General features: G+C 40.3%; 1 protein-coding gene across 9 annotated transcripts in view; it reads left to right on the top strand.

The window, feature by feature from the left end:
* CALD1 (caldesmon 1) overlaps positions 1–25,512 on the top strand; it is a 169,754-nt gene that overhangs the window by 88,239 nt on the left and 56,003 nt on the right. The window contains exon 1 of one of the 9 annotated variants that reach the window (XM_027890980.1): positions 17,731–18,000. The exons of the other annotated variants lie outside the window; for them this stretch is intronic. Within the exon in view, the coding sequence (XP_027746781.1) occupies positions 17,954–18,000 (47 nt within the window). The 5' untranslated portion in view covers positions 17,731–17,953. Of the gene's footprint in view, positions 1–17,730; positions 18,001–25,512 lie in introns of those variants that run through there. 9 annotated transcript variants of the gene reach the window in all.

Genomic DNA, 25,512 nt, shown 5'->3' with positions numbered 1-25,512 from the left:
CTTGTTGAACTTCATCCTGCTGGAATCAGCCCAACTCTCCAGCCTATCCAGGTGTTAGATAATACTCAAGCTGTAATAGCTTAAGTGGTTATTTCTGCAGTCCAGCAAGGCAGTGGTCCCTTCAGAACAGTCTAGAAGTCTTCTAGAAGTTTTCCACTGCTGTTGCTAATCCAGATTGAGCCTTTCACTCTTGTAAAAATACAGCACTTTAATCACAGAAGTAGAAGTGCCTGTTTGGACTGCAGTGTGTCATGAAATGCCAATATCATTGCCATGTTTTCCTTGGGTAAAGATGCCTTCAAAATTTGTGTAGTGGCTTCTAATCTATCTGTGTGGGCTACAACACGTGGATATGTACACACTCATTGCTGTCAGCAGGGTTTAAGGAAGTTTTGAAGAGCTTTGCTGTGTTGGGGCCTGATTGGTTTTGAAGTGCCCTCTTGCACTTCTGCAGGAAATCTGCCCAAGATTAGAGTTAAGTTTTAGTCTGTTCAGCCTGTTTTCATCAGTTTAATTCCACCAACAAAGGTATGGAGGGCATATGATTTCTGGTACTTCACAGGTGTACTGGAGGACACCTAAGGCACAGGGAGTCATTTTCCCCATAATACAGCTAGGTGACACCATACTGTGCATAATTGTTGGAGAATAAAACCACTGCCAGACTAAGAGAAATTTTGCTGACTGGTCTGTGTTGAAGTGATGCCTGGCTTTGCCATCCTAGGACCTTGGTGAGACATTGCAAATTTCTTAAAATTCTGGATTAAATTCTGAACATACAATACTGGTGACTACATTTGTTTTTAGTGTTCTGTTTAATTTGATGATAGTTTTAAAAGTATTTTGAAAATGTTTGACATCAGTAAAAATGTTCAAATCTTAACTCCGAAATAAATAAAGGATTTTTTAAATATGGGCAAAGGTAAAGGCACCACAGAGTATCACAATAACAGACTCAAGACTGTGCCAAGAGTGGTTAATTTTGAAGGAAGCATTAATTTCCTTTTCCTGTTTTTCAAGAATTTTTATATGCAGAAGAAATGCCTCTGCTGCGTAAAGATTTTTTAAAAAAGAGCTTCAAAGGGCATGAATGAGAGCCTGAATCCAAATGTTTTGCTACTACTTTTGCAAGTATGACCGAAGCCAAGATCAGGATAAAGCAGATGTAGGCAAAAAAACAATGATGAAATAATAATAACTGCCTGTCGATCCTAACTTGCTCTGTTTACCTGCCTAATATTTTAACAAAACCAAAACCAAACAAACAAAAAAAGGGAAAAAAACAAAAAACAAAACAAAATTCAAAAAAAAAAAAAAAAGGCACCAAAGCAGCAGCAGAATGGTTTTCTTTCTTTTGCAGATACAAGAAAGCAATTTGAGATTCCAGGTTTATGTACTCTTCTTAGATATTTACTCTAGTGACATTTGTCATCCTGCTTCAAGGAAATGGACACACTAGGTGATGTTTTTTTCTGAGAATACGATGTGGAGGTGGCAGTCACATGTTCTGGGCATGTGGACTGCAACTGGTTGCCTGGATAAATAGCAGAGCATCTTTGGTCTAAAAAGAGGCTAAAATAGACCCATAGACAAGAGCTAGAGCACCTTATATAACTGCAAGGTGATTTGACGTCACTTGGTGTGCAATATAGACCAAACTGGCGTACCTGCCTTCACTATTGCTCTTAACCATCTTCTTAAAACAGATTGAAAGAAATTGCTGCATTTGGTGGAATAAAGGAAAGTACAGAATTAATAAAATCCTTTGTGTGTGCTTTTGGGCTAGCTGTTGAAAGAAACAGAAGAACTTGATCCACTTGGGACTGCTCTTAGCCATACCATTGCTGGCAACATTTGAGCTGATCTCCGTATTTGTGGTTGATGAGTCCACCCCTCTTCCTTCTCTTGCTGCACTTGGCATCTTTGCTCTTCCTGCCACGAATGCCAAGAGCCAGAGAAAATCATTGCTATTCTTAGATCTCAGTCTGAGACTCATCTAAACATGAGTTCTGGGACTGACTGGGACAACACGTGAGTGGGGGCACATGTGTGTTTGTATAGGTATCCTAACCTTTTAGTGTGATAGATTTATTCAGCTGGTAAATAGTCCAAACAAATATTGTTTGCTAAGTTGTGAAATGTATCAGCTGTTTGCTTTTTACCTACACTAGATACATTGTTCTTGAAGGGGGCTCTTGTCAGATATAGTAGTAATAAACACGTAGAAATAAGGTATGGCATCTGACATTATTGTGGCTTTGTGGGGAGGTGGGTTGGAAATGTCATTATCCAGCCAACCATTCAGGGAAGAGCCACACCACATGGAGAGGGATAGCTAGTCATTTGTGTTGATTCAGTGAACCAGTCTCTTTTCCAGCCTGTGTTTGTGATCAAGCAGTTCACAAACAAAGAAAGGTGAAGTGGAATATCAAGAAGTGAAATGTTCAACCTCATTTTAAATAATGTAAATTTTCTTAATTTACATGACATGACTAAGCCTCTTACTAGAAAGTAAGTGAAGTGTCTCAACGTAAGGTACCAAAGATTATGCTTATTATTTAGAGCTTGGTCCTGTCTCCTGTAATCCTGATTCAGTGGCACAATTCCCACAGCTGAAGACACTAAGTAATGACTAAGTGACCTCTTCATCTCAGACAGTTCCTTTAGAATCTTCTGCTTGTTTGCAATTATATGCAGACAAGATCTTGGGGTTGAGATGCATTCAAAATATGGGAACAAATAATTTTTTTCCATGCAGAGTTCCTAGTTTCCTTACCCAAATTTTAGTTATATTGTTAAAGAATTTGATAGGCTTTCCCCATTTGGTTTCTAGATTTCTTTCTGCTACTGTTTAAACTGCATTATTTTCTGATCCCAGTGTTGTCTGAAAGTCAATAGGAAAAAAAGTTAGTGCTTTGAGGTAACTGTAAAGAACTGCCCTAAATCACACTGCCATAGAAAGACAATGGATAGAGGAACTACGTATGCAACTGATTTTTCAGTATTACTGATTTTTCCCATCTATCATCTGGGTTCATCAAGTAGCAAAGGATGGTGTTGCATAGAGCCAAACCTGCAGAATTAGGGATGCTCTGGCAATCTGATTTTGGCATGTTGAAGTAATATTCTTACCGTAACAGGTTTTTCTCTGTTGCTCTGTGCTTGATTTTTATAGACAGTCATGTACAATGACATATGCCAGATTAACACAAAATAATATGCATTCTATGTGAAGGGGTTACTATTATAAGCATGGATCTTGTATATATACATGTATCTATAGCCAGCCACAATGTACAATTATTTCTGAACTGTAGTTGCACTGGTAGTTTTGTGTTCTTCACCTCTGGATAAAAGCTACCCTTCCTTATTCAGTTTTTGCAGGCTTGAAATTACTAGCCTGTGCTCGTTTTGGTTTGGGTTCTTTTGCTGGGCAGGAACAGAATACTTTTTATAACTTTCAGAATCTTTGTAGTAATTTTTGGAAAGACAACCTTTTTCATAAAATCATAGAATCATGGAATCATGGAATCAACTGGGTTGGAAAAGACCTCCAAGACCATCAAGTCCAACTCTTGACCCAAAACTGCCATCGTTACTAGACCATGGCAGTAAGTGCCACATCCAGTCTCATCTTAAAACCCCCAGGGACACTGAATCCACCACCTCCCAGGGCAGCCCATTCCAATGTCTGATCACTCTCTCTGTAAAATTTCTTCCTAATATCCAACCTAAACCTCCCCTGACAGAGCTTAAGCCCGTGCCCTCTTGTCCTATTGCTGATTGCCTGGGAGAAGAGACCGACTCCCACATGGCTACAACCTCCTCTCAGGGAGTTGTAGAGAGTGATGAGGTCACCCCTGAGCCTCCTCTTCTCCAGACTCTACAACCCCAGCTCCCTCAGCCTCTCCTCATAGGACTTGTGCTCAAGTCCCTTCACCAGCCTCGTTGCTCTTCTCTGAACCTGCTCCAGCACCTCAATGTCCTTCCTGAACTGAGGGGCCCAGAGCTGAACACAATACTCAAGGTGTGGCCTCACCAGGGCTGAGTACAGGGGAAGGATCACTGCCCTGCTCCTGCTGGCCACACTGTTCCTGATACAGGCCAGGATGCCATTGGCCTTCTTGGCCACCTGGGCACACTGCTGGCTCATGTTCAGCCTCCTGTCGATCAGCACCCCCAGGTCCCTTTCTGCCTGGCTGCTCTCCAGCCACTCCGTGCCCAGCCTGTAGCGCTGCAGGGGGTTGTTGTGTCCAAAGTGCAGGACCCGGCACTTGGCCTTGTTGAACTTCATCCCATTGGAGTCAGCCCATCTCTCCAGTCTATCCAGGTCCCTCTGCAGAGCCCTCCTGCCTTCCAGCTGATCAACACTCCCCCCCAGCTTGGTGTTATCTACAAATTTTCTTATGGTGGATTCAATCCCCTCATCAATAAAGGTATTGAACAGAACTGGCCCCAGCACTGATCCCTGGGGGACACCACTGGTGACCGGCTGCCAGCTGGATGCAGCCCTGTTCACCAGCACTCTCTGGGCCCTCCAGCCAGTTCCTGACCCAGCACAGAGTGCCCCTGTCCAAGCCATGGGCTGCCAGCTTTTCCATGAGTATGCTGTGGGAGACACTGTCAAAGGCTTTGCTGAAGTCCAGATAGACACATCCACAGCCTTCCCCTCATCCACCAGGTGGGTCACCTGTTCGTAAAAGGAGATCAGGTTGGTCAGGCAGGACCTGCCCTTCTTAAATCTGTGCTGGCAGGATCTGATCCCTGTCCATCCTGTAGCTATTTTGTGATTGCACTTAGGATGATTTGCTCCATATCTGTCAGCCTGACTTCAGCCAGGCACTGAGGTCAGGTTGACAGGCCTGTAGTTTCCCGGGTCCTCCTTCCAGCCCTTTTTGTGGATTGGCATGACATTCCCCAACTTCCAATCATCTGGGACCTCCCCAGTGAGTCAGGACAGTCAGTAAATGATGGAGAGCTTGGTGAGCCCTTCCACCAGCTCCCTCATCACCCTTGGGTGGTTCCCATCTGGTCCCATAGACTAGTGAGGATCCAAGTGGCTCAGCAGGTCACTAACTGTTTCTTTCTGGATTACAGGGGGGCTATTTGGCTTCCTGTCTCTGTCTAGCAGCTCTGGAGGCCAGTTGTCCTGAGGACAACCTGTCTTGCTGTTGAAAACTGAGGCAAAGAACCTGTTAAATACCTCAGCTTTTTCCTCATCTTTGGTGACTATGTTCCTGCCCATGTCCAACAAAGAATGGGGATTTTCCTTGCCCCACCTTTTGCTATTAACCTGTTTGTAGAAGCACTTCTTGTTATCCCTAACAGAAGTGGCTAGATTGAGTTCAAATTGTGCCTTCATCTCTCTAATTTTCTTTCTACATGACCTAACTATATTCCTAAACTCTTCATGAGTAGCCAGCCCTTTTTTCCATAGTTGGTAAGCTCTCTTTTTCCCCCTAGTTTCCTTTAAATTTCCCTGTTCAGCCAAGCTGGCTGTCTTCCCTGCTGGCTCACCTTTCAGTACACTGGGACAGCCTGCTCCTGTGCATTGCAAGGTTCTAACTCCTACTTCTGAAAGTGTTTCACTTTGAAGTGAGGTAAGTGCTTTTGGAGAATTTCACGTAATTATTCTACTATATATTAAAGATAATAGGAGATAAAGCTGAGAGTAACTTGTTGGAAGTGGTATAGGTGGAGCATGCTGTAGGTTCAAGTAAACCACAGAGCTCTCTTCAGGCTTTGACTGTTGTTTACCTGCTTTGGGAATGTTTGCTCTTCCTTTCTTTGTGATATTTTGGCACATCACATGGATGAGAACCACAATAATTGCTACTTAATTTAGCAAGTTTACTTTATAAATTGTGACTTACAAGGTGATGAGTGTAGAAAAAGTAGTCCTTTGGCCATCTCTCCACTAAACGAATTTCTAAGAAAGGGAAGATAATCTCTCTCTCCTGTTTGATGTTGAATGTATGGCTGTGATGCCGCCTGGTCTTTATATACACCATGCAACACCCACTCCTTTAGCTGTGCTGTTAGGGAAGGATCATGAAGCGTCTGTCCCTCAGCTAGAAAGCCAGAATGCAGGAAATGCCTTTGCTTGTATCACTTGCCAATTGTGGTTTCTGGTATGTTGGTGGGTGGATCCAGAACATGGCCATCTTGATAAGAAAATGCCTAAATCCAGACCCGTTCATCAAAGGATCATTATCTTTTGTTGCAGTTAAATGTAGAGTTTCTAAAAACAAAAATGCACCATACTCCTCTTAGAACCACCTCTTAAGCCTTGTCATGTGCATGGGGAGTAGCAAGGCCACAGTTAAGTATCAGACTTATCTTCCCAATTGAATCAATTTCCCTTGAATTTCTCCAAAGAACTTTGTATCCCCTGAAATTTTGCATGTCATATCTTACCGTAGATGAGAGAGTTTTTTTTTTTTCTGGAAATATTTTAAAGGAAAAGTAACAAAAAAGTTTATAATGTATAAAAATAGTGTCCCTCTGCATTTTGTATATTATAAAAATGTAACTACAAAAACAGTCTCCTGTCTGGTGAATATTATTAATCATCTTTTTCCTCATAAGGAAGAATGGAAAAAGAAAACATCCCATAATTTGTTTGGGTTATTTGAGAGGTATATTGTCTAGGTTTTGTGGTTTTGAGAAGTACATTCTTAAAAAATGTATTTGGGATTCAAATAGAAGGATGTGGACAAAGTTGGGTTTTGGAAAGAGATTGCATTCAAGAAGAATGCATGTTTGAATGATACTGATAGGAATAAAAGGTCAGCGAAGGATCACAGTATGCTTGTTTCTGGTCCAGGCCCATTGTTTTTTTATAAGATCTCAGATTTTGCAAATGTTGATTTAAGTCCCATCAAGTGATGCAGGAGTCTTTGTCCACGACGGTGTTCAGAGAGGTAGGACCTGTTTTGATCCTTTCCCTGTTGTTGAGGGATGCATCTCCACTGAGAATTGCTCAAAGCCCGTGGAACCACAGTTCAGGGTGAAGCCTACCCCACCACAAGTGTTTCTCCCAACTGCGTATTTCTGATCTGCCCTAGCTACATAAATACACAAGCTACCACTGTGTGGGGTCACGGTTCTGGTTTTTTCTGCCCCACAGGTTGCACACACCACTGCCAGCTCCTCCTTGCACGTGAGGACAGGTGAATGGGACCACGTGGGTGATGAGGAAGGGAGCAGAATGTCCTGTGGGTGGCATCCCCTTGGGATTGCCACCTCAGTTACACTGTTGCCCGCAGGCTGCCCAGCCTTGCTGTGAAGAAGGAGCTTGCTCGCCTGTTACAAATCCTATGATGTCACAATGCTAGAAGTGAACCTATTAAGTATTCACCTGTGGGATTACACAGTGTGTTTTGTATCAGTGTATCTGGTGGTGTTAATGAGCACAACAAAGGTATGCAACCTGGCTCCTTTTCCCCTTTCTAAACACAATGGGAAAGTCCAAAGATCTTTGATTGATTACAGAGCTCTTTGGAGACTTTAGAAGCCCTTACTGAGATAGCATCTGGCTTATCAGAGCCTGAAAGCCAGAGTCTTTTCAAGATTTTCAACATTAAAAAAGATCCAAGGTTTATCTCAATAGCTGTTAGCTTACTTGTTAGCAGACTGCAACAAATTTCAATTAAATGAATGGTTTAATGCTTCCATTCTGCTCTTAGATTCTACCTTGGAATTTGGAGCTGATGGGATTATTCTACTTTCTTTGAATCCTGAAATCTGCTTAGTTTTTAAGCTCAGAATTTCACAGCAGCTTCAGTGTAAATGAAGGAATTCTGAGGAAAAAAGCTGCAAACTTTTCTTGAAATAAAAAAAAGTTCTCAAGTATTAGAAGTGCTTGAAACTCTGCCAAGTTTCTGCAAATACTTGTGATTTCTTTCATATTTTTTTCTGAAATGTTTACTGGAAACATGTTTTTAATATGTTTGAAGGGGTTTAGCAAATTATAATTTCTAGTGGCCATTTTATTGAGATATTGCTAGTTATTACCATGAAAACCTTGACATGTCAGTCAGAAGCTCTCTAAGTGCAAAGATGGTACCCTAAGAATGGGTCTCTATTTGCCTATGCTTTTGAATGACAGAAAATGCCCATTTCCTGAATTTAAATTGTTTAGATTGGAAGGGTAATTTCCTGTTATAATGACTTATTCTAGGAGGCAGGTTGTAATACTGCATACGCATTAATCTCTCCTGAACCTCTAAATTCTGTAAGAGCACATGGAGGAGGAATTCCTGGAATCCTTCCCATCCTATAAAATTTATTCACAAAATCTGATGCTCTGAAACCTTCTCATTTCATTTGAAAATGAAAATTATTTTTCTTTGAAGTTAGTGGTTGATAATTCTCTATGCAAGCTATACTGCTGCCAACTCTTTTGAGAGCTACTTTATTTAAATCTTCTTGAAGACAAGTCCATCAACTATTTTGCAGAAAGTTATACTTCTCTTAAGCCACTTCTTGAAAGTTTTTGCATCTTAATATGAGGAACTGAGTGGAAAGGGGAGGCTACTGGTTAGCTGCAAATTGCAGGGAATGCAAGCCCATCCCAGCCAGTGAGAGCTGATAAGGACTTCTTTATGTTTAGTAGTGGCAAGAGGGATTCTCATGTTCTTTGCATAGCAAAAGAGCAGCTGAGGTTCACACCCTTTCTTCACCATTTTGCAACATGCCAAAAAAACTTTACTGGCTAGGGCAATTTTGGCAAAGATGTATTTCTGTAAGCAAACCAAATCCCAAAGAACGCTGTGCAGTGACATGGGAGACCTCGGACGATTGTATAGGGATGTGGAGCAGCTCACGGTTTTGTGCTCTCAGGGAGGACCCAAGGCGCTGCATAGGTTCTGGGGGTTCGTCTGTGCCCTCAGCAGATCATCAGAGCTCAGAGGATCTCCTCACATGCTGTTACCTGTCTGGTTAGCAGTTCTGATGCTGAAGAGTTCAGATCTGTGGTCCAAGGCTTCCTATCCACAGTGCCTGCTGATGGCCATGCTGGGCCAGGCTTGGGAGGCGCTGGGCTGGGTTGCTTGTTTGTAATGGTGCTGGCACTTGTTTCCACCCAGGGTAGCAGGGTAGCCTGGATGAGGTCTGGAACCTTGAGCAGATGGGACTGCCCTTTTGCAGAGAGATCAGGCCCTTTAACATGGGTTTTAGGGTATACAGTATAGACGGGAAGAAATCGTGGTCTTATGGGTTTGCTCAGACCTTGGCCTTTCCTGACAGTGTAAAGTGACCAGAGAGCCGTTTTCCAGGAGAAGCTAGAAGTAGATATTGAGTGCCTTAGAGTTGTTCCCTTGGCATTGTCACTAAATCACAATAGATTTCAAGTACTTCAATAGCAAAATAAGTATTAGCATGTGAGTATGCAGAGAAATAACTATATATGTATATACATATATATATATATATATATAGTTAGGTCTTTTATTACACTGGAGTAGTTTGATTCCTCACATTATTATGTCTTGATGCATTTGCTGTAATGCAAATAATGAATATTTATGAGAGGATCACAGAATCAATCAGGGTGGAAAAGACCTCTGAGATCAAGCCCAACCTATGACTGAACACTAACATGTCAGCTAGACCATGGCACTGAGTGCCTCATCTTTCCTTAAACACCTCCAGGAACAGTGACTCCACCAACTCCCTGGGCAGTCCATTCCAGTGTCTAGTCATCCTCTCTGTGAAGAAATTCTTCCCATTGTCCAACCTAAACCTGATGCAGCATAAGGCTACGCCCCGTGCCATGGTGATTCCATTTTACTCTCTTGATGCCCTTTTATGTTTATTACCATACAATTAATTACTTTTTTGCTGTTGTTGTTTAAAGACCCTGCAGTGCAGAAAGCAGTGCGTGTACGTGGCAGAACCCAAGCTGCTTGCCTGCCTGAAGGGGGCAGAGATGAAATATTCGATACTGGGAGAGCTTTGCTGGATGGGCCAGGTGCATTAGTGTTTGCCTTTTTTTTTTTTTTTTTTTTTTTTTTTTTTTTTTTTTTTTTTTTTTTTTTTTTTTTTTTTTTTTTTTTTTTTTTTTTTTCCAATTGCTTTCCTCTGAAACATTAAGCATGAGCTATGGCTGGAGGCAAGAATCCAGCCTTGATGGAGTGCCTTTCTGATTTGATATGACAGGCCTTGTGAAAGTGTTCAGCCTTGATCCTTTGTTGCTTTCAACAGGGAAATCCCATTAGATAACAACTGTACGGATGAAACTGGAAGATTTTGTGTTTCTATTGCTTTAAGACATGAAGAAAATCAAGGAAGAAACCTTTTTTTATGTGTGGTTTTCTTTTGGTCTCCTTCAAGAAAGGAGAATTTTTTGAAAAATAGATGTTAGATGTATCCTGTTTCTTGAATAATCCACAAAATGGTACATTTATAACGTGATTTAATTTCATATTCAGTTCCTCCTGGAAGAAGTTGACAAGACTTGCTGCAGAGGGAGAATAAGTTTGATGTGTTCCTATGTCCTCTTGGAAATCGAAAATGGATTGGGACAGGAGTGCTAAGGAGATTTCTTAGCACAAGCTGTGAGTCTAAAAGTTAAGGTAGAGATTAGCATGCTGAAGAAACCTCTGTTGTGAACCGCAGAAATGAAAGGGATAATGGAGGCAGTTCAGATCCACTTCTTGCCCGTTTGCTAAAGTGGATTTGAATGAAACTGAATGTATAACTAGCCCCTAATTTCCAAAGCATTTTTGTGTGGGTTTAGCAATCTGATTCCTGTCAAACCTAATGACTGTCATATTGATGCATATACTAGACAATATTTAGAAAATTTGGGTAAGGTATTTTGCCAAGCAAGAAAAAAAAACAGCTCTTTTTTAACATGCATTCCTATAGGAATCAGAAATACTGAAGAAGGGGAAAAAGCATACTGATGTGTTGACCATCTAACAAAAATCATACTGTAGTGGTCCTTTTGTGGAATGTTTTTTGAAGTTTTCTGCTGGCTGGAGGCTTTTGAAGGAAAGAAAAGACTCATCTTCTGTCTTGAATTAACTTAGTTAATGATTAACAGAACAGTGCAGTACGTGTGGTACGTTTTAATTAAATAACAAGAGGCATGATTTTAACAAGATTTTAGTTTCACTTTGAAATTTATTAAATAAACTGACACTGTTTGCTCTCTGAAAGTTATTGGGAGCATCCGGTTAATTGGTAATCCCTGAGCATCTAGTGAAATAAAGCTGTTTCCAAAACACCTAAGGGCCACTTTGAGGTATTAAAAATTACTGGTGCAGTCAGACAGGGGTATAACTAATCTCTAACCTGCATGAGGCAGGTCCTGGTCTGAGAATCCAATTTCAAATTTTCAAGCTAAGTTCAGAGTTAACAAAGGCTCAAACTGTGTATTTCTACTTGAGATTTGCATTTTGAATACCTCTGAGCTGTTCAACTGGAGAAAGATGTTGAACAGTCACTGCCTTTGGTGGAATTCATATGGCTTTTTCTAGCTGAGTTTATTAGGTTGTTTGTGAAGTGAGATCCTGACAAAGGATTGGATGTTGTTCACCAGTAAAATAAGATAGGAGCTTTTGGTCCAGGAAGGTTCCCATAAATTGGCCCAGCAGGAAATGCTATTCTCCTTCCAGGCCTGTGTGCCTGTGCACACATTTGTATGAACTCTTCCAGCAGAGATGGATCAAATGCGAAGCCTGGACTGGGGTCATGGCTTCAGACTGAAGCAAGACTTGTTGTTACTTGGTGGCAAACAAAGGGTGAACAGACCTACACTTCACACTTAATGAGTTTACTGTTTTTTACTGGGCTGTCTGTTAAGGAGCTTTGGTTTAGGCATCCACCTATGCCTGCTCAGCAGTAAAATCAAAGCATAACCTGTTTTGGCTAGAGATGCATCTATCATATATGTTTGTAGCACACCTCCCATTGGGTGGTTCTTTCTGGCTTTTGTGGCTAAGCTTGAAGTGAATAGTAATGTTTGGAGCATGCCTGCTAATTTATTAATAATAGCATTAATAATTTAATATAAAACCTATTATTGAAATTAACTTTTGCCAGAAATAGTTGAGGCAAAGAGAACTTACATCTACATTATTGGCAGCTGATACAGCTTTCTGTTTTGTGGGCTCTGCAAGTATTTACATGGCTGCAAGCAGAAGCCCTACAAGTCTGGGCTTTGAGTATTATCCTTTGCACTGATAAAGCTGAAATTTATTCAAGCAGTTGTAGCAAGCTACCGTTCAGGTATAAATGTGAGACAGCAAACTTTAAAATTTGTGAGCCAAAATAATGGTTTGCTTTTTATTGCTGTAAGAATTAGCATGTTTTCCTGAAATACATAAAGCACAAAAAAATTGGGGGGGGAAGTGTTTGGAGAAATGGTGTCCTTCCTTCTGCTGCTCCTGCTCAGAGCAGGAGGGGACCAGAGTATGTCCTTCACTAAGTGACAGTGCCAGGGCATAGGGAGATGTGGTAATGACAATCCTTGCAAATGCTTCTCTCTTATGGTTTCCCACATTTCCGTTGTTCAAATGACCAGAAGATAGCTATATCTGTGTGGATATATTGTTTGAATCTTAATGTTTATTTGAAAGCAGTGTAAACACAACATACAACAAAAGCTATGCTTTGGTGGAAGTGGTCTATGCTGCTTTATTTCTGGGGTGTGCATTACCCTATAAGTAACCTATAGAGAATGCTATGTTTTTCTAATCGTGTTTCAATTTGTAAGTTCTCCTTGGAATATGATTTAACACTTGCCTTGAAGTTTGTTTTGTTTATTGCTACAACCATACATGCACTCAGTAACTTTCCTGTGTGAAAAGCAGGATAATAATACCTCAAGAACTGAGGACAGCCAGAGAAAATTAAATTCTCTTCTCTGTAGAGGACCAAACTCCTGCCTGCACTATTCAAGGCCATCCTCTTCCAGCAAAGCAGGTATCCGATAGGACTGAATGCTGCATGGACTCTGTATGGGTCTTATCTGCAACTACATTTATTGCAAGTGTTTACAATTTCAGGGTTCAGGCTTTTGCATTTTGATGTACAGGCTTGTGTTCCTAATCCTGCAGAATTTGTTTATGCAAGTGGTTCTATCATCTGCTAATGCATTTCCTACCTGATAATGTGTCAATGCGAGCATGCAAATTCTGTTTGTGTGTGTGACTCCATGATTTGCACATGCATATGCCCAAGCCTGCATATTTCAATTTGAGTATGTATTTTAATACATATACCCATGTACAAGCTGAGTATGTCTTACTCACAGGTTCCATTGAACACGTTAAAACTTTTGAGACTGCTGCTGTTTACAGGCATCCAGGTAGTTATAACTATGGCTCACAGTTAAAGGGAGGAATAGATATCATAACTGTAGGATGTATTCTAATTATTGAACCTTGTAAGAGCATGAAAGATTTCCCGCTGTGAAATGGCAAAGTCTCCCTGACTTGAGATATTTACAACTGGACATGAAAAATAAGCGCTCAAGATTTTCTTCAAGACCTTATGCATGAGTTGCAGGACTTTACCTACTGTACATGATTTAATACTCAAAATGATGCTCATCTGTGAAATTAGTTCCCTTCTCACATGCCAGTGTCCTAGAGTGAAATCTCATAGGGTGGTGAATACAGATGCTTTTTGCCCTGTAAGATGCATCCACTGTGCTCCCTGCAGTGAACTGTATTGGGGCATTTCAGAACAGACCTTAAAAAAACCCAAGAGTTTGTCTACTCCGTGAGAACGTGAGACTGTGGCATCTTTCATTTTCCCAGGGACAGAACAGTTAAAAATATTCTTCAAACAAGGAGCAGATGTTATTGTCATTAGAATGGATTTTCATAAAAAACAGAGTTCTGTTTCTCTTGCAAAATGCCAGTAGCTTTACAAAATTCTTTACGAGTCTGCCTACTTATTTCAGACTAGTGGCAGAGAGGAGAGTGGTGCAGCATGGTCTCTGAAACCAATCAGATACATTTCTGTAAGTTACTTGCCTGCCCATTTTAAGATTGCCTTAACATGGACTAAACAAAGTGCTAAAGAAACATGAAGGTGTTTGAATAATAGGAGAACAGTGGGTAGCACAGCAAATTCTCTGTTGACACACAGGTACAGAAAGCATTAGGCTTCCCATAGAAAGGCATGGTCTGGATGGTACATGTGCCTCAGTCAGGTCCAAAATTCACTATTGTCTCAAAAGAGAAAGGATTCACAGGCTATTTTGATCAGCTCACTGAAAATTCTGCCTTGCATGCAGGGATGGTTAAAGTAAAAATAATAAACAATATGTTGAGTGGCTCTGTGGATGACCTCTGGACATTCCTATTGTTAATATGAGTAGACATTGGAACCTTCTGCTAATAATTTAATTTTGGAAAGCTCTCACATCTCCTTCCTCCTCTTCATTTTGCTACTTCTAATGTTGAAAAGTTAGGAAGGGCCCCAGGAATTCCTTTCATTGCTGCAATAGATGACCCTACACTAGAGCCATTTGACTTGACTTCATTGACATGAATGACACCTCTCAAGTGCTCTAGTTTAGATAGTGTTTGTTTACTCTAGGTTTTTTCTCTTTCTAGTGTCTTCCTTCGGGGTTTTGCTGTCCTAGATCTCTAAAGCACCAGAACATACAGGGAAAACAGGTTTAGACTCCAGCCTCATCGATTTTCCATGCTTTAGATGCCCATATGAATTTTTGAAATTATCTAGAAGGTGATTTGCCTCTTCCTGGTCCATATGTAAGATCTCCACCTCAGGGCCACAGTGTACAGAAAGTATCTGTCTCAGTTAAGTTACTAAAGTAAACAACAAACATTTGGCTTCCAAATAATAAAGGGCTAATTAACTGCAAGGATCTATAACTGACTCAGATCATCCTCCCACTTATTTTTAAAGGGGTTGCAAGCATCGCAAAATCTTGTCTGTGTCAGCTTCTTTAATGGGAACCATTTCTGCATAGCTATAAACTTAGGGAGCTGCTGGATACACACCCAACCGAATGTGAATGCTTGGCATTGCATGGGTTGGCCTTGGCTGAGCCCTCCTTCATGTTGCAAACTGAATCGTAAAATGTCCCTGTAGCTTTTGTTAAAACAGTAATGTGCCTCAGCTAAATGGGCCCTTATGACTGAAATGATGGGCACAGCTCAGAGAACAGCTGACAGTGAAGCCTCCCGGGCACTCACCAGAGCACCCACGATGCATGCCCATTGCCTGTATGTAGTGGATTAATAGCCATGTTCCAGAGCTGCCTCTTTGATTTTGCAGCTTTTCAAGTGTGACAAATCATGGTTGTAGCAATTCCTGACAAGTCAAAAATTAATTGGTGGACACCAACTTGCAAAGTCGTTGACAAGGACGCCTGTCCCATATAACTGGGCAGAGGAGGCCGATACTGTTTGGAAGTGCAGTTTGCTCACCTTATTTATTTTGAGTTTCACTTCAAGGCAAAAATGGCAATGTCTTGAGGATAGATTTCCATGGACAGTGTTGGTTATTGGTCAGTTATTAGGCAAATGAAATCTGTTCTCAGTAGTGCTGTAGAGGTATGGGCAAGAAGATGCAATCTGTCTTGAAATAAAAATAGGCTGAGCATGTGAATTGTTTCATCTGGAGTGAAGTTCTCCTCCAGACTTTTATAATTCAATACAGTATTTGGAAGAAGGAGAAATTGAGATTCTTATGATTGTCCTAAGGGGGATATTTTAAAATGATTCTGGAGTCTACTACAAGTGCAAGAGGCCTCCCCTATTCCTAATGACTCAACAAATAGGTCAGATTTGCCATCTAGAGCCGTGTGTGACAGTGGGGCAGATTTTCAAAAAATCTGGAACTGTTCTTTGGAGATGTAGAGTATAATGTTTTAGAGGATAATCAAATTTGTTTTTATTTTAATTCTGAGTGGAAACAGTTTTGTTAGTGAGCACTTCAATAACCTAACTATTACAGGTTATAGTGAAAAGAGTAGAGAGTTCAATCAACTTGAAAAAAAGTTTCTGTGACACAGTAGTAAACAGAGACCTGTAACTGAAATCTGTAGGGTTGCCTTGGAACCCGGTTCCTAGTTTCATAAACATCAACTCTTACATCTGACATATGATTAAAATGTATGCTTTGGAAGAACAGAGATATGATCTCTGTTTAACTAATGGTCTTCCAGAGGGAAAAATTCTGATTCTGCTGCAGTAGTAGAAATGTCTTCTCCAGGAAGAGTAAATGTGACTCCTTTCTCACCAGCATTTTTTAAGACTCTATGCATTCACACTGCCTTATATGTTCACTTTCCTTTGAGGTCAGAGAAAAAAACCAAGAGATGGCCTGCCTTGTGCACCCTCATCTCATTTGCAGATCTTTCTGCAATCACAGAAGTGGAATTCCTGTTTTTGTCCCTTTGCAATCAGCGCTATTGGCCTTTCCTTCCTCCAGACCAGAATTCCAGTATATTTTATGTTCTAAAAGATTGGAGTTTTAATGTATTTTAGAACAAAGTGCTGGGTCTGCAGAAGGTATATGTGAAGAAATAGCAACTTCTTGGGGTACTGCAGACCTGTTTCTGTGTGTGGAAAAAAAACCCTGAGCTTGTACATGCTTGCACGGGAATCATTCAGCTATCTATAAAGCACAGAATTGATACCTTTTCACAAAAGTCTATCTTTCTGAAACTGTGCAGAGTTTTTGGGAGGGAAAAAAATGCAGTTATTGACAGTAGGATTTAAGCAGAATGTAAATTAATGTCAGTATCCTGAGAAAAGTGCAGCTTTTGACTTCTTAAAAGCTCTGAGGAAAAAAAAAAGTCAAGGTTGATGCTTTCTTAGACATCCAGCATCCTCCATTGCTTTGTGCAGATGATTGTCTGGGTGTTCACTCCAAGGTAAGAGTGCCACCTACTGAACTCACGCATTCCTTCCCACAGACAGGAGAGCTTGCTTAGAGATTTCCCTTCAGAGCACTAATCCATCCACACCCACTCTTGTGATTTCTGAGGTTTAAGAAGCTCAGAGCCTGGGGTGGAATGGCTGCGGGACTGTTCAGTAAGTGGTTTCAGTTTGCTCACATTTGTGGACTTTAAGAGATATTGGAGCCAAGCATGTGAAATCACGGTAACTGATGGTGCCTCCAGTTAAATCACTGTTTGCATTTCTATTTCCTGCTTCATTCACTGGATTAGATGGAAGAACATTGAAGTTAGGTTGGATTTAACTCCAGCCCTGTTTTTAATTCTTTTTTTAAACACAAGATGGTTTTACCTTGAGTGCAGTTGAGCTTGAAGGTACTTCCCACCTCCTTGGATTTGTCCTTGTTTGGCAGTCACCTTCAGTCTTTTGAGGTGTCTAATCCAGCTTGACCTTTCACAGGTTAAATTGGATGCAAAATGCTTAGGAAATGCTTTACTATCAAAAGGGAGGGCGGTTCCCTGCACCATTATTTTACATCTGGGTACTCTTGGTAGGCTGGAATGTGACTTTCCTAGGAGCAAATGCCTTTGAAGGCACCTCTGTGCAGTGCTGAGGCTACTCGGTGCACAAACAAGCTGGCTAAGCAGAAGCACTTCTTGTGAAAGCTGAAGAGGAAGCAAGCATTTGTCATTCAACTTGAGCAGCTGAGAAATCTGCAGGAATTTCTGTAACTAGGGGCCCAGGCATAGAAAAGAGGATCTATTAGAGAGAATACAGTAAAAAAAAAATAAAATCATATGATCACAGAGCAGAGGGGGGTGAAGGAAGGGGAGGAGGATACAAGATAGATAATGAGCTTGACAATACATAAATACTGAGTGTCATTACAAGAGTGTTAGGACCAACTGAATGGTTAGCCTGTGGGGTGGAAAGAGCATCCAATGAGTCTCACATGCCTGAAAGGATAATGGCATTTTTATTATCTCATTCCACGCCCTGATCATCCGCCCATTTGCTCCCTGGAGCTGCCAGCAGTTTGCACTGATTCACATGCTGCAGACATGATCAGCAGATCATACTGCAGGCAGAACTCATCAAGCCTTTCCAAGTGAGTTGCCAATTTCTTATGATATCTGTATGGATTTAGCCTTTTGGTGTTGTGTAGGAAGAGCTGGATGGCGGCAATGGGTAAGGGAAACAGAGTGGTGTAACAAGTTGGGAAGCTGGTTTAACTGGGCAATAAGCACTGGATGCAGATTGGGTTTTTTGCTTCTTTTTTTGTCATATCGTGCTCTGTCTTCTAAGGAAAATTCTTTGTACATTTCTCTTACCTGAATTGCAGAATTCAAATTGCTTTGTTCAGTGGCAGAAGAATATGATGGAAGGACTGGTTGCTGATTGGAGTTCTGTTAGTGGGAAGTTTGCAGAAGTTTCATAGTTTGTGTGAAAGCTTTTGCATAACTCAGATTGATCAATTCACTGAGTAAATAAAGTCCGCATGGCACATTCATCCCTGAATGTGGGAGGGAAGCCAGAGAAGAAATCAATTAGCCTGTGTAATATTGTCAACAAAACAATCTGCTTTATTTGTGTCCTGTATTGTTTTGTTTGTCTGCTTTAGGTGTTGAGGGGTGGGAAACAGGACACTACTATGTTTCTAAAATGCAGTAATTTATATCAGAGTTTGATTTAAAGGTTGGGAGAGGTTTTGAAAAGCAACTGGGCTTTCTGGATACCTGTTTTTTAGAGTTTCCAGCATGAAATCCTTGTTCTTAGAGGGAAAGGGAGCTTGGGGATTTTCGAAACTCAAGCCCCCCAAGAAGTCCCTTCCAGAAATCTGAAATTCTTCATTGCGATTTCAGAAACTGGACAATAAATAATAATTTAGCTAAGTGTATGTCAAGTGGATTTTGTGTGTGCGTGTGTGCGTGTGTCTCTGTGTGTGTGTGTGTTGTTCTCGGGTGAAATACAGCCTTGAGCCACAACAGTCCTCCCTTACTGCTGTACTGAAATGGAGAGCAGCCATGGCAAAGCACCAATTTCTCTGCAACCAGTGCAAGAGGAAAACAAGAGAGGGAAAAGGTGAAGTGGGTGAGATTTGGACACTGTAGTGAAGATATAAGTGGTGAAAACCAGGACTCTTTTTAACTACTGTGAGGAGCTGGCACTGACTGCAGTGATCCAAGCTGAAGCCTCTAAGGTGACCTTCGGGCCCTTTGTCTGCATTGGGTCTGATTTAGTTAGATGTCAGGGCCAGGCTGTTTTACTTAAAATACTAGAGACCACTGGATATCCTTGTTGAGATATATTCTCCTCCATTCCCTTTGGGGCAAGTGAGAGGACTAGCAGTGTGCTAGCTTTGTATCTGACATACCTTGGTGTGTTGAGTGAGTACTGGGAGCAATGCCCTAACTTGCGTGCACTGTAACACCCACAATTCTGTTATATGAAGTGAGTTCACTGCAATCAGTAAAATTATATGTGAGTGAAAACAATCCTTTCCTCTTGAAACATAATTAGCTACTGTACAGTTGGTTTCCTGTATCTTGGGAGATTTGGGTGCTATTGCAGCTTCTAACAAGAGCAGACACACCTTGACAACCAGAGATGGGTTTTCTTTCATCAAGACTCACAGTAGCATGCTCGGAGAATAAAAGCAAAGCTCCCTTTGGTAATGCCTCTGAAGAGCAATCAAATAGGTGGCCAAAACTTGGTAGCTGATTTATTCTCTTTCAACAAGCATCTCCGTGATCTCAGGCCAAAAGAGGGAAGACACCTTTAGCATTACCCACAAAGCCTTCTTCAAAGCATTGCTCAGAGAAATACATGATGAAATACTGCCCTTCCCAGGCTGAGGCACAATGTAATCGTTCCAAGTGCTCCTGTCTTCTCAGGAGTTTGCAGTGGAAAAGGAGTATTAAAATCCTTATAAGTTATCTCTCTGGAGACTCTCCAGGGAAAAGGAGGAGGCTGCTATTGCATTATTTTAAATGAGGTACAGTGTAATTGTTAACTTCTTGCAAATGTCCTCTAATGACCCGTTTCTCAGATCATTTGATCTGCATTGTTTAACAATATTTTCTGTGTTTTCAGTGTACTTGTAGTATTTATAGAAAAATTTGTAATTGCTAAATAGCTGAATATAATCCTGTTAGAATTTGATACGCTATAAATTAAAAGCAGAAGTTCTCATCATAGCCAAAAAATCATTCCGGTTGGCCTAAAAACATAAAATCTGTTTAATAAATGCATAGTGATTGACTTGGATCTTTTTTCTGGGCAATAAAGTGTTTACTGTGCAAGTTCTTAGGGAAAGCAGAAGTCATCTTTGCCAACAGGTAGAACGTTTTCTTCCAGCAAATTGTAACTTCTGTTTAAACTTCAGAGTTTGATTGTTTGAAGCTCCCTTTTCCACAACATTTTCTTCATATTGTAGGTTATGTTTTCTGTTTCTTGGTTGGATTTTTAAAACTGATAATCGGCTAGCTTTTTGAAGAGGAGAGGAGTTAAGGAGGACAGTTCCCCACAGGCAGCTGTAGTGTTAATGGCACTATGTTATGTGGTCAATTCTGCTCAAAAAAAAAAAGAGGCAGTTAATTTTCCCTTGAAGGCACCTCTTTTCTTCTTTCTGGTCTTCTCTGTTGGCTGTGTTCTTCGTTTCTGTTCCACAGTGGACAATGGCTGGAATCCCTAATTTCTGAAAACCTTTTTACATTACTCAGGTAAAATAAGAGGGAAATAATGTATCTGAAGACCAGATCCTCAAAGATGTTAGCCTGTAGTGAGGCTGATTATCTCTGTTTTACAAGCTAAGAATCCTAGTCACACTCTGAAAATGACTCTTCCCCAACAGTGACAAGTCTACCATAGTCCAAGAAATAGGCACTTTGTTACAATGTCCTGTCTGTTTGTGAGCTGCAATGTTTATATCCAACAGTTAGAATGGTCATTTTGATGCAAATATGTTTATGTGTGTGTGGACCCACAGATTTATGTTGAACACTGTAGTAACAACACTCCATCTGTATAAGCATTCAGGACGTATTAATTGTCGCCACCTGAATGAAATACAAGTTGCTATATCGACGAACTTTCCTCATAATGGATCAGAAGAAATTTACTGGAAGAAATGGAATACTTTTGAGTGGGAGTATCTTTGGTGGAAGAAACATTAGACAGACAAGATGTTTCTCAGGAAATGTCTGAAATTTTTGTATCCTTCTTGCCACAGTGAAAGACGCTTTTCTTTTTTTCAGTATAAGCAAAACATTTAGGCAGGAGCATAAAGCTGGAGTAATCTGTGTGGAGTTTGGGGCATCCACCTAAGTACAGACTGTGAGAATCAAATGTCTAAGGTTTTGTCAGAGAACAAGTGACTGCGGAGTTTCATGAAAACTCTGAGCTGAATTTTCCACCCTGTTTAAGCCAGGAACTTGAAGCTCTGTGGGTCCCAATGCCTGAAATGAACTGTGAGAATTATTTCGGATGAAAGGTAGATTTTGTAAAATCATGAAAATTTATGGGAGTTTTGGGCAGAACTGTTTCAGAGCAGTTCAGAGCAGAACCGGTAGCTTTGTTTAAATAAAAACAATAGGAATTACTTTTGCTAATTATTTTTTTTACACTTTCCAAATAAGAAATTACTAAGCTGCACCTTTGAAATATTTTTTAAATAAAATATTCTAATCTTTTTTAGAATCTTTTGATTAAAATTGACCTTCATTTTAAAGAAAAAATTTAAAAGAAAAAACCTTAAATGAAGGATTTGCTTTCTTGTTTCAGGCTGAATTAAAATGAAACAGCCTTGAACATTTTCCACAGCACTTTACTCTGACAAGGGTTTTTGCTTCTGCTTCAAAAAAACTAGAGAATTCATTGTCAGAGCAGATCTTAAATCCAGATAGCCCTTCCACAGCCTCACTGTTGGCATAGGTGGTCAGCTAGTGTCAGGGGTGATAGAACATCATCCTGCTTCTTCATACCCCCTGTCTTTCCCTTTCTTGCCTAACCTCCACCCTGTTCCCAATTCAGAGTAAAACAAGAAAAGTAAAAAAAAATCAGGGCAATTCTCAAACGGAGTCTTGGTTTTTCTGTTCATACATAAAGCAGATGCACTAAACTAGATAATCAAATGTTTAAAAATCCAACCAAGAAAAACACTTCCCTCAGTCATTGAAATTATTGAAACATGGAGACTCTACTCACTGTAATTTTTCTCTCCTTCCATATTTTATTTTATAAAAGAAAACATTAAAAAAACCTAACTTGCTTTGCACTATTTACATGTACTGCCATTTGATTTATATTTTGAGATGTGTAAGCTCTTAAGTGTAGCAAAGTAACTTCAGCAAACTGAGATTTCCTTGACTTCAGTAAGGCAGCTTACATTTTATAAGTAGCTGCCAAGTTTATAATTATAAATCTGTGTAATGTTAGCCTTCATGCGTTTATCCTTTCCAACCTTCATTCTCCATTTCATAAAATCTATAATCAAATTTTGGAGCCCAAACTAAGCTGATTTAGGACTCAGCCCTTTTATTCTCCTTCTCTGGAGAGAAGAACTTTTATTAGTTGCTTTCTTTTTGTGCTGATGTGCAGCACATATTGTTAAAGCCAGTTATTAGAGCCAGAATTTTACAGCATGGAAACTGTCCTAATAAGGGGAAAAAAGATAGCTTTTATTGGTGAGGTAAGAGAAATCATGCAGTGGATAATTTTTTTGCTGATTGAGAAGGATAAGGTGTGGTTTGGCAGGTATCACATTGGTTTGGCATTTGCTGACATGTTTCCTCTTTTCTGCAGTTCAAATCCTTTGCAGAGTTGTCAGTCAGGGAAGAGTTCCCCTATGTTCCCCTTTGCCTTTCCCTGCCCTCTTCCTTCACTTTTTCACAAGTGTTCAGCACTGCTGTGAAATCTCACACTGACACCCAAAACTGGATATGAAAATGAGACATTTTTACAAGTCTAACAGTGCCATACTGTAGTTACCTTTTTGGGGAACGGTGAGCACGTTGGAATACGGTTTTCTATGTGCATTGTTCTACATCTAAAGTGTCAGAAAAATTGCACTTTAGTCCAAGGCATTACAATGCAATTTGTCTTTTCTCAAAAACCCATTACCAAAGCAAAATTCTATCTAAAAGGTTTAGCTGATGCTTTAAATCTGGGTGTTTGGGTTTTTTTTTAATCTGTTTTTCTTTCCAATTGCTTTGAATGCACATACTGAATTCCAGAGATGAGCAGCACATCCCAGGCTTAAGTACAGTCTTCAGATCTGAAGTCAGTGTAGTTACATGGCTTTTAAAATGAGTTATGAGCAAAGTTTCAAGTGAGGGCAGAAGCTGGTGTTTCAGTTTTTTCATTCCGCAGTCTCTGTCTCTTGGTAACCGAAATACAAAGCCGAGTATTGGCTCTGCTTAAATTCACTTTGTGCTGCACCAGGAGACCAAAGGTGATGTGAAGTGGTTGCCCCTTTCCCACTCTGTGCTCTGGTGTACTTCTTTGATTGTAGGAGGAACAGTGGTTAACCTAGTCACTAAATACCTAGTTTTCTCTGATTGCTTATTTTCTTCTGAGTATTGTAAGTTTACTTGTGTCACTTGTGAAGCAATTTTTTTTCTCCCCCTCCACCCCTTCCCCCACAGTAGTTCCAGAGTACATATCCTATCATTGCTGAGGTTAGCTTCCTGTAGAGAAAGGATGTGAAAGACAAGTGGATGATGATAATAAAGTGGAAAAGAAAAATAAACAGCAATAGTTATTGGATGTACCAGTTCACATTAAACAAAATATACAGATGCACCATTAGGAATGGGCTACTCCCAAAATCTCACTGCATAACCAGGAGTTTTTTGCTTGATACCTGTTTGTATTGAGACTCTTCTTCCTCAAAGTTAGACTTTCTCTTGAAGATCAGGGATGTGGCTTACTTTGTTGTCCTCTTTTTTTAATTTCCATCTACCACTTTTTCATATACCTTGACTAAGCAACTGTGAGAAATATTCAATTTCTTAAGAGCAAGACTGACTCCAGCAGAACCTGGCATACCAATTGGAGAGGATTAACTCTGTGCAAGAAATTTGACTCTTTTCCAGATTGCTTTCAATCTGCTTTTTACTTCCATCTAGGAGGATCTAGTCCTGCTGGTTCTCAAGGTAAATGTTGCTGACTACAGAACAAAAAAAAATGATGGTTCTTGTTCCAGACTGCTTAAAACCTTATTCAGAAAATATCTCCTAACTGGAGATAACTGCATTTCAAAAATTTGAGAAAGCATGAAGCAGTCCATGTGCACTTGTTTTTCTTTCCACGATTCTCTAAGAAATGTGGAAGCCTGTCCTAGAGGTGTGTCCCTGAGATTTGGGCTTCTGTTTTGTTTGCCATAGCCAAATCGCCCACAGGTTTTTTTAACTGTAAAATATATTACATGTTTCTGCTCAGGAGGTTTTTGGCTTGCCAAATTCCATCTGCAATATGTTCAGCACTGGAGTTGCTTCAATGTAATTGCAGAAGTACCTTCTAGCACTGTAACTGGTTTGGGGGTTTTTGTTGTTTGTTTGTTTGTTTGTTTGTTTTTTGTTTTGTTTTTTTTTCCCCTTAAGTGGAGTTTGTAACTGAGCAGTAGGATCATGGCATGGATGAGCCTCACAAGCATGGTCATGATAGAACCTTTCTAGTTTCTTTGTTCATTTTCAGGTTGTTCCTGTTCCAGCTTCTGTGAGTTACCGTGGTGTTCTCCATTACCATGTGTTTTCTTTTTCTTTTATTTTTCCCTTTCAGTTCTCCCTTGATAGCATTTTACATGATTATTTTTGCAAAGTCCAGATGAAATGTGTTCCAACTATCCTGTATTCTCCTGCATACTTTAAAAGAAGCACCCCATTTTTAAACTAGTGTGTGTATTTTGTGTAACACTCATCTTTCCTCTGTGAAGCATGAAATTTTTAGGATTGCACTTCTCCCACAAGAGGGAAATCACTGGCATATACTCTGGGTGTTGTGCATCTTGGCCTTAAGTCATCTGCCTCCTCCTGGAACTGGAGGATCATCACAGACATCATGTCAGCAATTTTCTTTCACTGGATTTCCAAAAGTCCCAAAACCTAATTAGCAGAGGCCACATCTCTTTCCAAAAGCAGCTAAACTTTTACTTTAGTTAGAAAGACTAAGTCTGAGGAGTAATGTTCTTCTAGTTCCTCTGTTAAATTTGCCATAAAGGCAAAGGAGTTCTCTGCAAATGTAGCTTTTACTCAAGTCTCACCAACGTTAAAAAACTCTCTTAATGCTGTAGCAATGCTGTCTTGGGATTTCCAGCAGTCTTTACCTATATGGCTTTGAAAATTTCCCATTTGCAGCATGTGCATTAACAATAGTTTGCAGCCCATCAACTCAAAAACAAATATTCCTGTCTTGTGCATATCTGAGAGCTGCATTTGGTCCTTTGTCATTTTGGGATAGCCATGGGGTTATTCGTCATTTTGGGATAGCCGTGGGGTTAATTCCTTACTTGATTTCCTGTATTATTCTCTCTCTTTCAAACTCATTCAACACCCTGTGAAGTGATTAGGTAGGAGACAGTGTGTCCCCTCCAGTCCCATGTTTATTGTCCCCGAACTTAGGA

The sequence above is a fragment of the Empidonax traillii genome, unplaced genomic scaffold (genome assembly GCF_003031625.1).
Source record: "Empidonax traillii isolate 1590-97213 ecotype Southwest subspecies unplaced genomic scaffold, ASM303162v1 scaffold305:size1471525, whole genome shotgun sequence".
Classification (NCBI taxonomy): domain Eukaryota; kingdom Metazoa; phylum Chordata; class Aves; order Passeriformes; family Tyrannidae; genus Empidonax; species Empidonax traillii.
The sequence above is the reverse complement of the archived record's forward strand: the minus strand, read 5'-3'. Positions and strand labels throughout refer to the sequence as shown.